This window comes from Nerophis ophidion, linkage group LG02, assembly GCF_033978795.1.
Source record: "Nerophis ophidion isolate RoL-2023_Sa linkage group LG02, RoL_Noph_v1.0, whole genome shotgun sequence".
NCBI lineage: Eukaryota > Metazoa > Chordata > Actinopteri > Syngnathiformes > Syngnathidae > Nerophis > Nerophis ophidion.
Genome location: NC_084612.1, coordinates 17,635,287 through 17,649,615, shown reverse-complemented (window position 1 = coordinate 17,649,615; position 14,329 = coordinate 17,635,287). Strand labels below are relative to the sequence as shown.

The following is a 14,329-nucleotide window of genomic DNA, read 5'->3' as shown; positions in this document are numbered from 1 at the left end:
ATGGAGAGAAGGAAGAGAAAGACAGAGAGGCTGCAGAGGACAAAATGGGGGCATAATAGACGAAGCAAAGAGAAAAAAAGAGAACAGATGATTGCAGGGAATGAACAAGGGATTGAGGGAGAGAGAGCGAGAGAGAGGGGGAGAGAAGGGAAAGAGAGAGAGAGAGAGAGAGACTGCAGTGGGGGAAGGGAGGATAGATAGGAAGAGAAAAAGGGAGAAAAGATTGGGGAATAAGGGTTGATAGGGAATGGAGAGCAAAGGGAAGAGAAAAAATGGGTAGATTGGGGAGGAGAAAAGGGGGGAGGGGAGGAAAGCCGAAGAGAGAAAAACAGAAAGAGGAAGGAGGGAGAAAAAAACGGTAGAGCGAGCAAGGAAGGGATAAAGAGAGCACAAAGCCAAGCCTGACAAAAACATGGCGGCAGTGAAGGGAAATGAAGAGAATCGAAAGAACATTGTTTGCACTCCTTTCTTCACACTGATGACATGAACAAGTGTCACCTGTAACACACACTAAATTAGTCTGATTTCCCGAATAGTTTTTTTTTTTTTGTATTTTCACACCTGCGTGTAAAGTTCAAGTGTCCATGCAATCTCTCTAATTCGACTATTGGTCATACACTGTGTGCCTCCCGTACACTGGGGGGGCGCTTATTTCATTTCAGCGCGGACGAAGGAATTGCTTTTACGGTTGACCTATGATGTCACACTAGGCATTGCAGATCCTTATCACTTGTTTTAACCGATGTCTACTGTAATATTGAAAAATTACATATATTGCGTCTCAAGAGGCTGTGCTGATGTTAAGTAGCAGACAGCATCAAGAAATTATCTTGAATTACGCTACGAACATGATGCTTCTACCAAGAATGTATAGGAGCAGATTCAAATCCGATGCAAAGAAACACCGGTGGAAGAGTTTTTTTGAAGGAATTTTTGAACGCAGAATCATGGAAACCAAACTTCTGAATGTCTCAAGAGTTAATTCAAAAGGTTCTGTCGATTCATGAAATTAGTTTTAAATCTAAAGGAAAAGATAATCCAGCCACGACTGACACTGTTCCAGATTAGGTTTTGTATTATTCTGGACCATCGTTTCTGGTTTCCTGTTTTCAGTGACTGCTCGCTGTTGCGAAAAGCGAAGTATTATCTTTCTATCTGAGTGCTTTTAATTGTTTTACAGCTTTCTTTATTCCTTCCCAAAAATACTTGGTAGTCTTATCTAACTTGCAAACCACCCGCTCTCGGTCTCACTGCTCCTCTCTCAGCAAGATAGCTGCTAAACTAACAAAGCTTAGCGCGGCAAAGGCGGCGACTGTCTGAAAGAATTTGCACCCACATGTTGCGACCACTTCACTGAAGACAGTAAGAACTCGACTCGGTAAAAGAAACAACGCGCGTATGGCTCTCTGCTCTTCGTACACCGTTCTCATGGATAGGTTGGCCCTACTAGGTGACTGTGTCCACCAACTAAGAGGCAGTAATTTCGTAACTTTAGAAGCTGTGGACAAGCTGTAGCGAGCTGACTAGCCCAGTTTGTCGCAGCTTTAAGTGGCCTACAAGCAACGGTGAACCGGTTGAGACGCATAATAGATTTAGCCCTTTAGCTAGTCCTATACCCCAATCTACCGGGCACCATTCCCTTAGTCATAGGGGACTCTATCACTCGAAACACACAGTTTACCATAATCAAGTGTATTCCCGGGGCCAGAGCACCTGACATTGAAGCTAATCTTAGGGAGCTAACTCGCGACAGGCCTAGTAAACACGTACGACAGGCTAATTCCACCACTAGGTATGCAAACATAGTTGTACACATTGGCTTCAATGACACCAGGATGAAACAGTCAGAGATTACAAAGCGGAACATAGCTAGAACTTGTAATCTCGCTAGAAAGAAGTCCAGGAATTGAGTACTTGTCTCTGGCCCCCCTGCCTGCAAGGGGCAATGATGAGAGGTATAGCAGATTAGTGGCTGGCTAGTTTTTGTAGAGAACAGGGACTAACGTTTATTGATAATTGGCATATGCATAGATGCTATAAGTAGCATCATTAAGCCAACGAGGGACCTAATAGCTCCACCCATTTGGCAGATGACTTTATGAATTACTTTAATAAGTAAATGTAACTAATTAGAAAGAAGATTAAAGACAACGTGTCCCAGCTACAACTAGGTTCTATTAACACAGATACGAATGTATACACGACAGATATTGCCCTCCAAAATAGTCTCTCTTTTGTTGAAATAACACTAGAGTAACTCCTGCGACGTGTAAATGTGACAAAACAAACAACGTGTTTACCTGACCCACTTCCTGGGAAACTTGTCAAGGAGAGGTTTGTATTTATGTGTATTTCTATAGTGTTTTGTATATTGTACAGGATTGCTTATTATTTTTACTGGATAGTAGTCTGTTTATTTCAAATGTTAGTTTTTCCTTTATTACCTCTTGCGTTATTTATTTTGACCCCATATTAGTTACCACTACTGCACCTTAAGATGGAGTCCTTAATCTCGTTATATGCATATATAATGACAATAAAGTCCATCCATCCATCCATCCATTTCCTACCGCTTATAAAGTCCATTGGGGGGGGAGGGGGGATGGGGGGTGGGGGTTGATGGGGGCGTGGGTTGCCCACATATGTGGTCCTCTCCAAGGTTCTCATAGTCATCATTGTCACTGACGTCCCACTGGGTGTGAGTTCTCTTTGCCCACTGGGTGTGAGTTTTCCTTGGCCTTATGTGGGTTCTTCCGAGGATGTCGTTGTGGTTGTGCAGCCCTTTGAGACACTTGTGATTTAGGGCTATATAAATAAACATTCATTGATTGATTTCATTTGTATTTCGTTTGGGAGTCCGAATTAAGATGGCATTTTACATTGCCTTAGCTAACTTCTTAAATAAATCTCTGGGGTTTTTTTTCCTACGATAGACACTTCAAAAATATTTTCTCCTCCCCAGGGGGCGTAATAGAAAATATTTGGGATGCACTGGTATGGTTAAATGTGCTAATAAATTACCATATTTTGGGGACTCTAAGCCGCTACTTATCTGCTGGGTCAAAAGTATACATTCAGCAATGTTTCACTGCAATAAGGTGCTTTTGGTAGCTATCCACAAGCTTCTGGCAAGCTTTTGGTTGAGTTTTTGACCACTTTTCTTGACAAAATTGGTGCAGTTCAGCTAAATTTGTTGGTTTTCTGACATGGACTTGTTTCTTTAGCATTGTCCATAAGTTTAAGACATTCCAAAACCTTAGTTCTAGCCTGATTTAGCCATTCCTTTACAACTTTTGACGTGTGTCAGGGGTCATTGTCCTGTTGGAACACCAAACTATGCCCAAGACCCAACCTCCGGGCTGATGATTTTAGGTTGTCCTGAAGAATTTGGAGGTAATCCTTCTATTTAATTTTCCTATTTACTCTTGGTAAAGCATTAGTTCCATTGGCAGCAAAACAGGCCCAGAGCATAATACTACCACCACCACCATGCTTGACGATAGGTTGGTGTTCCTGGGATTAAAGGCCTCACCTTTTCAGATCAATTTTTGTTTCATCTGACATCACATGGACAGAGATAAGACCTTCTGGAGGAAGCTGTTTGGCCACAATGCCCAACACAGTTGCTCTTGGGACCTTAAGCTGCTTTAATATGGCTCCAAGTTGCCTTCCTGAGTTGTTCAAGTCAATGATTCGTTTTTTCAGATCTGTGCTGAGTTCCTTTGACTTTCCCATTGTTTCGTTTGTAACCGAGTCTAATGACTGCATCACATGAGCCCTTTTTAAATGGGCTCAGAGAAGTCAACAGGTGTCGTCAGACTGTTAAGTGTTCCTGTTTGCGGATGACTCGGCCCTGCTGGTATCCGGCAAGGACAAATCACAGGTGAAAAAAATCCTTAGTGCTGAACTTTGTAGAATTTGCACCTGGCTCGCTGACAATAAGCTATCCATACACTTAGGTAAAACGGACTCCATCCTATTAGGGTCCCAAATCAACCCTAAGAAAGTCAGTGACTTCACTATTAAAGTGGGTGACATTGTTATCACCAGGAAAGATGAGGTCACCTACCTCGGTTCCATTTTAGAGGCCAATCTTTCCTGTGATAAAATGTCAACCAAGGTAATCAAAAAGGTCAACCAACAAACAAGATGTCTCTACAGAATCTCCTCTCTGGTCAACAAAAGCACCATGACGATTTTAGTGGGAACTCTCATTCAACCACTTTTTCAACTACGCATACACCTCCTGGTACCCCCAGCATCTCCAGAACCCTCAAATCAAGACTCCAAACATCCCAGAATAACCTAGTCAGGTTACTTCTAGACCTCCACCTCAGATCACACCTCACTCCTACCCACTTGTCCAAAATGGGCTGGCTCAGGGTGGAGGACAGAATAAAACAACTTCGACTGAGCGTTGTCTATAAAAATTCGCTACACCTCACTGATACTGAAGTACATGTCAAACTACTTCCAGAACGTAAATGACCGCCATAACCACAACACCAGGGGGAGCTCCACAAACCACGTCAAACCCAGATTCTGAACTAACAAATGTCTTAACTCATTCTCCTTCTATGCCACATCAATATGGATAGCACTCACAACAGGTGTAAAACAATGTCCATCTCTATACTCCTTCAAAACTGCACTAAAAGAACACCTATAGGCAGCTACAACCTCCGCGGATTGCAAATAATAAAATGTAAATAATCACATGCATATACTTGTTCTTATGCTTTCTGAGCTCACTATGTTCACCGCTCACTGTGCATATCCTAAAAAGTGAGACCTACACTGTTACAATGTCCATTTCTCAGATGATATAATTGTTGATGACTGAAGTAGGCTGATAGCAACCCAACCCAACCCCCCGCCCCAAGCCCCTCCTCATCTCACCCCCCAGATTGTAAATAATGTAAATAATTCAATTTACATTCTCTGATGATAAACTTGTGTGATGACTGTATTATTCTGATAGTATATATTTGTACCATGAATTGATTAACAGGGCAGCACGGTGGAGGAGAGGGGTTAGTGCGTCTGCCTCACAATACGAAGGTCCTGAGTAGTCCTGGGTTCAATACCGGGCTCGGGATCTTTCTGTGTGGAGTTTGCATGTCCCCCCCGTGACTGCGCAGGTTCCCTCCGGTTACTCCAGCTTCCTCGCACTTCCAAAAACATGCACCTGGGGATAGGTTGATTGGCAACACTAAATTGTCCCGAGTGTGTGAATGTGAGTGTGAATGTTGTCTGTCTATCTGTGTTGGCCCTGCGATGAGGTAGCGACTTGTCCAGGGTGTACACCGCCTTCTGCCCAATTGGAGTTCAGATAAGCACCAGCTCACCCCGCGACCACAAAGGGAATAAGCGGTAGTGAATGGATGGATGGATGGAATTGATTAACGTGGACCCCAACTTAAACAAGTTGGAAAACTTATTCGGGTTTTACCATTTAGTGGTCAATTGAACGGAATATGTACTGTACTGTAGCTCAGATAGGCACCAGCTCCCCCCGCGATCCCAAAGGGAATAAGCGGTAGTGAATGGATGGATGGATGGAATTGATTAACGTGGACCCATACTTAAACAAGTTGGAAAACTTATTCGGGTTTACCATTTAGTGGTCAATTGTACGGAATATGTACTGTACTGTGCAATCTACTAATAAAAGTTTCAATCAATCATTCAAAAAGTCAATCATAATCACTCACATGAAGTTAACAGGCCTTGCCATTTGATCACCAAAATTGATAATTTATGTTTTCGATGTATGTACCGTATTTTTCGGACTATAAGCCGCATTTTATTTTCATAGTTTTGGCCAGGGTGCGACTTATACTCAGGAGCGACTTATGTGTGAAATTATTAACACATTACGGGACGGCGTGGCGCAGTGGAAGAGTGGCCGTGCGCAACCCGAGGGTCACTGGTTCAAATCCCACCTAGAACCGACCTCGTCACGTCCGTTGTGTCCTGAGCAAGACACTTCACCCTTGCTCCTGATGGGTGCTGGTTGGCACCTTGCATGGCAACTCCCTCCATCAGTGTGTGAATGTGTGTGTGAATGGGTAAATGTGGAAGTAGTGTCAAAGCGCTTTGAGTACCTTGAAGGTAGAAAAGCGCTATACAAGTACAACCCATTTATCATTTATCATTTATTACCGTAAAATATCAAATAATATTATTTAGCTCATTCACGTAAGAGACTAGATATATAAGATTTCATCGGATTTATCGATTAGGAGTGACAGATGGTTTGGTAAACGTATAGCATGTTTTATATGTTATAGTTATTTGAATGACTCTTACCATAATATGTTAACTTAACATACCAGGCAAGTTCTCAGTTGGTTATTTATGCGTCATATAACGTACACTTATTCAGCCTGTTGTTCACTATTCTTCATTTATTTTAAATTGCCTTTCAAATGTCTATACTTGGTGTTAGGTTTTATCAAATAAATTTCCCCCAAAAATGCGACCTACACTCCAATGCGACTTATATGTTTTTTTTTCCCTTCTTTATTATGCATTTTTGGTAGGTGCGACTTATACTCCGGAGCGACTTATACTCCGAAAAATACGGTATACTTTTACAGTGGACCCATAATAAATTAATAAAAGAACCAAACTTCATGAACGTTTATTGTGACAAAGAAGTATGTGATCCAATGACTATCACAAAAAAATAAGAGTTTTAGAAATTATTGGATACTCAAGACAGCCGTGACATTATGTCCTTCACAAGTGTTTTGACCACGACTGTATGTACTGTATATGTGTATGTATATGTGTATGTATATGTGTGTATATATATATATATATATATATATATATATATATATATATATATATATATATATATATATATCATTTGATTCATTTACTCATCGTTAAGATAGTCGATGACCAGTAGACTATCAAAATAGTCGTTAGTTGCAGCCCTACACACATTACCATTCTGTTTACTGATAAGTCCTTTCAAGAGGCAATAATGCTAAATACAAAGTGGTTACCAAGTTTGTAATTACCAAAGTAATAGAAGAGTAAACCCCCCTTTTTTATATAGCAGTATTTAAATGGATTCAGAAGTTGACCGCTTGTTCAAGAGACAAGTCAGTAAACACTGTTTTTTGCTTTATCCTGCTAACACAAACACATAAACCACAAATAATAATGTTTTGCCATGTTTCAACCAAATGGGACTATATTATTTTAACAAGTGCCAATCAAGACTACAAAGCAAAATGTGTACAGCTCCAGCGAGTGTTTCCACTGGTGATAGAAACAGACAGCGTGAGAGATGATGGGTTGGTGATGGTGACAAATGTGTTAAAACACACACACACACAAGCTAAAATTACATTGAAGAGAGAACAAATTGGGTTAAGTGAGCAAAGGCTAGAGAACGCTGAATGGTGTTTGTTACTGATCCTGTCTAACCAGGACTAATGCATCGACAGAACAAAATAGCATTTGTAGCATGTTTAACACCGCTAATATTTTGGCGTCAGAGAACTGACAGGTAAAATAATTTATTTATAACTTGTCGATACTTGTTTGGTTCAGTCCATTAGCTGCTTTTTTATAGCCAGCGACACTGGTTAGCATGTTACTTTGCTGATGGTTAGCTAGCTGGTAAGTGTGTTAACTGAAGGTGGGGGAAATCGATTTTTTGATGCATTGCAATTCGGACATGGACGATTATAAAAATCGATTAGTAAACGTCAATTAGGGCTGGGCGATATGGCCTTTTTTTAATATCTCGATATTTTTAGGCCATATCACGATACACAATATATATATATATCTCAATATTTTGCCTTGCCTTGAATTAACACTTGATACATTTAATCACACCAGTATGATGATTCTATGTGTCTACATTAAAACATTCTTCTTCATACTGCATTTATATATACTCATTTTAAACTGTCATGCAGAGAAGGAAATCACAACTAAGTCAATTGACCAAAACTGTATTTATTAAACAATTAATAGCGGGTGACTTTTCAAATGATGCTACATATTAGCAGTAATGCTACTTCTGGTAGCAACGCTTGTGCCCCACACTTGCCAAATTAAAGTTGTCTATTCGACATCTTCCCGCTTGAAGCCGAACCACCGCCAGACGATGGACCCCCTGCTGTTTTTCTTGGGAATTAATTCTTCCTTCATTTGTTACCAGATTAGCACCTTCTTTCTCTCGTATTACCACTCGCACGGCTTCGCTTGCATCACAGCTAACGTTACCCATGCTGCTATCTCTGCTCTTGTACGGCGTGTGACGTTGCACGCATGACGTATGTAAGAAGGTGCGCTTCTTTTGAGTCTTTGTGAGAAGGAGAGACAAGAAAGAGGAAGAGACGCATGCAGTTGAATGCCCGCAGCTAAAAACAACTGCGTGAAAACGTACACTCAAATATCACGATGTAGTCATGTTCTATACCGCACAGAGACAAAACCGCGATATATTGAGTATATCGATATATCGCGCAGCCCTAACGTCAATAATCGATAATCGATTTATTTATTGTAAATAAAGTAATGCAGACAGTTGTAAAATGTGGCTGACTGCAGCAAACAACCTCACCAAGAGATTTGATCAACTACTTTATTATAGGGCACCTGTTGCAGTTTAGCACACATTTTCATTAATATAATAAATGTTATGGGAATTTGTTATTACAAATGCACTGTTTTTAAAAGTTGCAAGTAAGAAACACTTTTTAGTGAAACAAAAATAAATGTAAATCTGCATCAATGTACATAAATTAAAGATGCATCAATAATCTATTTTTAAATTGAAATTTGAATTGTAATCAAATCGTGAGGTGCCTAAAGATTCCCACCTTTGGTTAACAGTTGTTAACTGGTTGTTAAACTTGTTGGCTGTGTGCTCCTAAGCCTGTCAACTAATGATTCCAAGTTACAACACTGGTAGTTGACCAGTTATCCTGCTGTTGGTTAACCTGGAAGCTGTTAGCAAGTTGTTTAAAGTTGTTATAAGGTTGATCCTTAGCCTGTTAGCTAACTGTTGTTTAGACTTGCAGACTGGTGGTTGAGAGCTTGTAAGATGGTTTGTTGGTTTGTAGTTTCTTAATCTGTTATCTGACCATTATCTCACATTAACTTGGTGCTCGGCCTATCAATTAGCACCTAAGGTAATGACCCTGTTGCTTTGTAACCAGTTACCTGGCTGTTATTCAAAAGGGGTCGTAGTAATATTTTTTATTCTATATTTAAAACAGTTCCTTGTGTTCTACATAACATGTAAGGGTTGTTCTTTGGTTAAAAATATGCATAGATTATGTTTTACAGACCATTTTTAAACCACTTTCTAAATGTCTCTTCAGGATACGCCGTTTGGTGGGTGTTTTTATTTACTTGCCTCCACTTCCACCGTGTCTTCTCCCAGTCAGCTAAGTTGTAATTTTGGGAATTTTTGTACACAGCCTACTGAGAGATATAAGTTAGAACTATACCCTACTTTGTTTTATAAATGGCAACAACGTAGGATGCATGTGCATGTACAACCCAGTCTGACCCACAACAAGGGGACAGGTGGGGAGGGGGGGGGGGGGGGGTACTTTTTCACTATAATGACGGATTCGCGCAAAGCTCTTTGGGTAAACCTCGAGTGTATACGGAGCTATATGTTGACGTCGTACGTTGGAAAACGTTTTGATTTATTGAGGGGACGGCGTGGCCAAGTTGGGAGAGTGGCCGTGCCAGCAACCTGAGGGTTCCTGGTTCAATCCCCACCTTCTACCAACCTCGTCACATCTGTTGTGTTCTTGAGCAAGACACTTCACCCTTGCTCCTGATGGTTCGTGGTTAGGGCCTTGCATGGCAGCTCCCGCCATGAGTGAGTGAATGTGTGTGTGTATGAGTGAATGTGGAAATAGTGTCAAAGCGCTTTGAGTACCTTGAAGGTAGAAAAGCGCTATACAAGTATAACCATTGATTGAAACTTTTATTAGTAAATTGCACAGTTCAGTACATATTCCGTACAATTGACCACTAAATAGTAACACCTGAATACGTTTTTCAACTTGTTTAAGTAGGGGTGCACGCAAATTGGCTAATTCCTAACGGCTCGTTTGGAGGAAATATGGAGGAAGTCAAGATTGTTTTATAAATATCTCCACCATGCCTACAAGGTTTAAATTACCAGACTGAGAAGACAGGCAATTCTTTATTTATGCTGCAGCGACCTTTATGGCATATTACACCAGTTTCAAAGAACATTAAAAAGTAGAAGGTGTTAACATGGTTAGAACCCAGAGGCCCGACACATCACTCTGTCTGCTTCCAGAATCAACAACCTCTTTTATTCCTTTTTTTTTTTTTTAACCCTGCCTTACGCTATCATTAGCAATTCTAAACCTCTTAGCGTGGCTACATTCACACATGCTGATTATAAATATACATAAACATGTCATTCTCCCTCACTCTTTTTAATGTTTGTTCATTTGAATGTCTTCGCTTTGGATGTCAATATGGACCAGTATTACTAGCATCAAGTCGCTATTAAATATCCATACAAGGTACATTAAATGTTGATTGAACAATGAAAAAGTAAACACACACAAACAGTGTGTACAACAGTACCTATGTAACACAGCTACATGTGGCAGGAGGGCCAAGTGTGTGTAGTGTGCTTGGAGCATCCACATCAGTGTTACATAGTAATACTGCTGTTACACATCAGTGTTACATAGTAACACTGCTATTACTATGTAACAGCAGTAATCCATCCATTTTCTACCGCTTGTCCCTTTTGGGGTCGCTGGAGCCTATCTCAGCTGCATTCGGGCGGAAGGCAGGCTACACCCTGGATAAGTCGCTATCTCATCACAGGGCCAACACAGATGGACAGACAAAATTCACATTCACATTCACATTCACACACCAGGGCCAATTTAGTGTTGCCAATCAACTTTTATTCTAATCCATTATTTTTATCATTATTATTATCATTAAAATGTGTAATAATTCTATTGTCTAAAACTATCCATATCCTATCGCTTATTCCCTTAGGAGTCGCGGGGGGCGCTGGCGCCTATCTCAGCTACAATCGGACGGAAGGCGGCGTACACCCTGGACAAGTCGCCACCTCATGAACACAAAGGCTTGTCCGGGAATTGAACCCGGGACCTCTCTTACCCTAAGCAAGAATCATACGACTAGACCAGGGGTCGGCAACCCGCGGCTCCGGAGCTGCATGCTGCTCTTTAGCGCTGCCCTAGTGGCTCTCTGGCGCTTTTTCAAAACTATATGAAAAATGGAAATGATGAGGGGAAAAAACATATTTTTGTTTTAATTTGGTTTCTGTAGGAGGACAAACATGACACAAACCCCCTAATTGCTATAAAAACACACTGTTTCTATTAAGCATGCTTCACTGATTCGAGTATTTGGCGAGCGCCATTTTGTCCTACTATTTTTGGCGGTCCTTGAACTCACCCTAGTTTGTTTACATGCATGGGTTTTATGCCACTTCTTTTTCTGTCTCATTTTGTCCACCAAACTTATAACTTTGTGCATGTATGCACTAAAGAGAGTTTTGTTGATGTTATTTACTTGTGTGGAGTGTGCTAATCAGACATATTTGGTCACTGCATGACTGTAAGCTAATCGATGCTAACATGATATTTAGGCTAGCTGTATGTACATATTGCATTACTATGCCTCATTTGTAGCTATATTTCAGCTCATTTAGTTTCCTTTAAAGGCCTACTGAAATTAGATTTTCTTATTTAAACGGGGATAGCAGGTCCATTCTATGTGTCATACTTGATCATTTTGCGATATTGCCATATTTTTGCTAAAAGGATTTAATAGAGAACATCCACGATAAAAGTTCGCAACTTTTAGTGCTAACAGAAAAGCCCTGCCTCTACCAGAAGTCGCAGACGATGACGTCACATGTTGATGGCTCCTCACATCTTCACATTGTTTTTAATGGGAGCCTCCAACAAAAACAGCTATTTGGACCGAGAAAATGACAATTTCCCCATTAATTTGAGCGAGGATGAAAGATTTGTGTTTGAGGATATTGATAGCGACGGACTAGAAAAAAAAAAAATAATGCGATTGCAATGGGACGGATTCAGATGTTTTTAGACACATTTACTAGGATAATTCTGGGAAATCCCTTATATTTCTATTGTGTTGCTAGTGTTTTAGTGAGTTTAACAGTACCTGATAGTCGGAAGGGTGCATGCCCGCGTGTGTTGACGCGCAGTGTCTCAGGAGAGTCGACGGCAGCTTTATGGGCGGCACAAGCTAAGCTGATCTCCGGTAGGAAGCGACTTTTTACAACAATTTTCTCACCAAAACCTGCCGGTTGACATTCGGTCGGGATCCATGTTCGCTGTGATCCATAGTAAAGTTTCACCTCCGTGAATTTTAAACAAGGAATCACCGTGTGTTTGTGTGGCTAAAGGCTAAAGCTTCCCAACTGCATCTTTCTACTTTGACTTCTCCAATATTAATTGAACCAATTGCAAAGGATTTAGCAACACAGATCTCCAAAATATTGTGTAATTATACAGTTAAAGCAGACGACTTTTAGCTGTGTGTGTGCGCAGCGCTCATATTTCCTAAAAACCCGTGACGTCAAGCGAACACGTCATCATTACACGACGTTTTCAAGAAAAAACTCCAGGGAAATTTAAAATTGCAATTTAGTAAACTAAAAAGGCCGTATTGGCATGTGTTGCAATGTTAATATTTTATCATTGATATATAAACTATCAGACTGCGTGGTGGGTACTAGTGGTTTTCAGTAGGCCTTTAAGTCCTCATAATTCAATTTATATCTCATGACACACTATCTGTATGTAATATGGCTTTTAATTTTTTTGCGGCTCCAGACAGATTTGTTTTTGTATTTTTGGTCCAATTTGGCTCTTTCAACATTTTGGGTTGCCCACCCCTGAACTAGACCAACAAGCCCCTTGTCTAAACCTAGAAAAACTAAATCAATTTAGATGAGACATTTTCATCAAAAGACTAAATAAACAATTGCTGCCGAATGTAGCACTGATTCACAGCTGGAAATGACCAAAATAAACACACATGCTAACATTAGCTTGCGATATAGCTTTGGACACTGCACTCCACAGTCGCTACTTTGCCCTCAGTCTGCTCCATTGTTGTTGTGACTTAGCATGTCTGACTGATGCATTCAGTGTTGCATGGTTTTCACAGCAGTGTAATTTGGAAATAATGTGCATAAATATTATAATACCGTTTTCCAGGAAGTATGTCCCCGAGGTGTCAAAGTCAATTGTCAAGTACACAAAAATAAATATTCTACCCCGGCAGTGACAAGTCATAGTTTGCAATGACAACGGTACAGTTATAATCAACTAATTTATGAAAATGAATGTGTGAATAAGAACTTAAAAGATGACGGGCCTTTGTGCCTGGCATCCCCGTGCAGGGATGGGCAGAGCCGGGCTAGTGTGGCCTGGTCGACCGGGTGGCGGCTGGCTTGTCGTCCACCCGGTCCCCCACCTCTACGGACGCCATCAGCCATTGGCATGGGCGAACGTCAAATAAACAAACAAAACAAAGCAGGCGACATTTTCGCTATAGTTGTAAACCTCCATGGAACATAAACGGTAAAGAAGATGCCAGCTAACCACTGGGGTTAGAATGTAAGTATGAGGCGAACTCTTAGAACCTAGCAGAACATTAGAACGAACGCCAGATAGATTGTAAACATGGCTCACCTGGTTCCAAAACGAGTTTATGGTGGCGACGAGACGAAATAAGGAGAAGCGGTTGGAAACGACGGCAGCCGTTGTGTGACGGCAGGATGGAGGGAGGGGGCGGGGGGTGCTGACGTGAATGAATAGCGAGCTCCTCATGCCGCCATTTTTCAAACGTGCTGTCACTATATCATAAGTACAACTCAAGTTACCATCAATATGGGATTTTAAGCACTTTAACTCTGGCTTCGTTTTTAGTGTTTAATAAACGTTAAATTGTTGGTGATGTTTACCATTTGGACGTCCCTCGCTCCAATAGGTGGCGCTATTGTGCTCTTGTGGCCTTTGGTTTTATCGATTACCTCAGCGGTTCTCAAAAGGGGGTACGCGTACCACTGGGGGTACTTGAAGGTATGCCAAGGGGTACGTGAGATTTTTTTTAAATATTCTAAAAATAGCAACAATTTAAAAAGTCCTCTATAAATATATTTATTGAATAATACTTCAACAAAATATGAATGTAAGTTCATAAACTATTAAAAAATATACAACAATGCAGTATTTAGTGTTGACAGCTAGATTTTTTGTGGACATGTTCCATA

The 14,329-nt window shown here is 40.7% G+C and overlaps 1 protein-coding gene across 1 annotated transcript in view; it reads right to left on the bottom strand.

Moving 5' to 3' along the window:
• Nucleotides 1-13,976, bottom strand: part of znf710b (zinc finger protein 710b) — a 33,508-nt gene extending 19,532 nt beyond the window's left edge. The window contains exon 1 of the mRNA XM_061878389.1: nucleotides 13,749-13,976. Coding sequence (XP_061734373.1) covers nucleotides 13,749-13,886 — 138 coding nt within the window. The 5' untranslated portion in view covers nucleotides 13,887-13,976. The remainder of the gene's footprint in view (nucleotides 1-13,748) is intronic.
• Nucleotides 13,977-14,329: the final 353 nt, after the last annotated feature.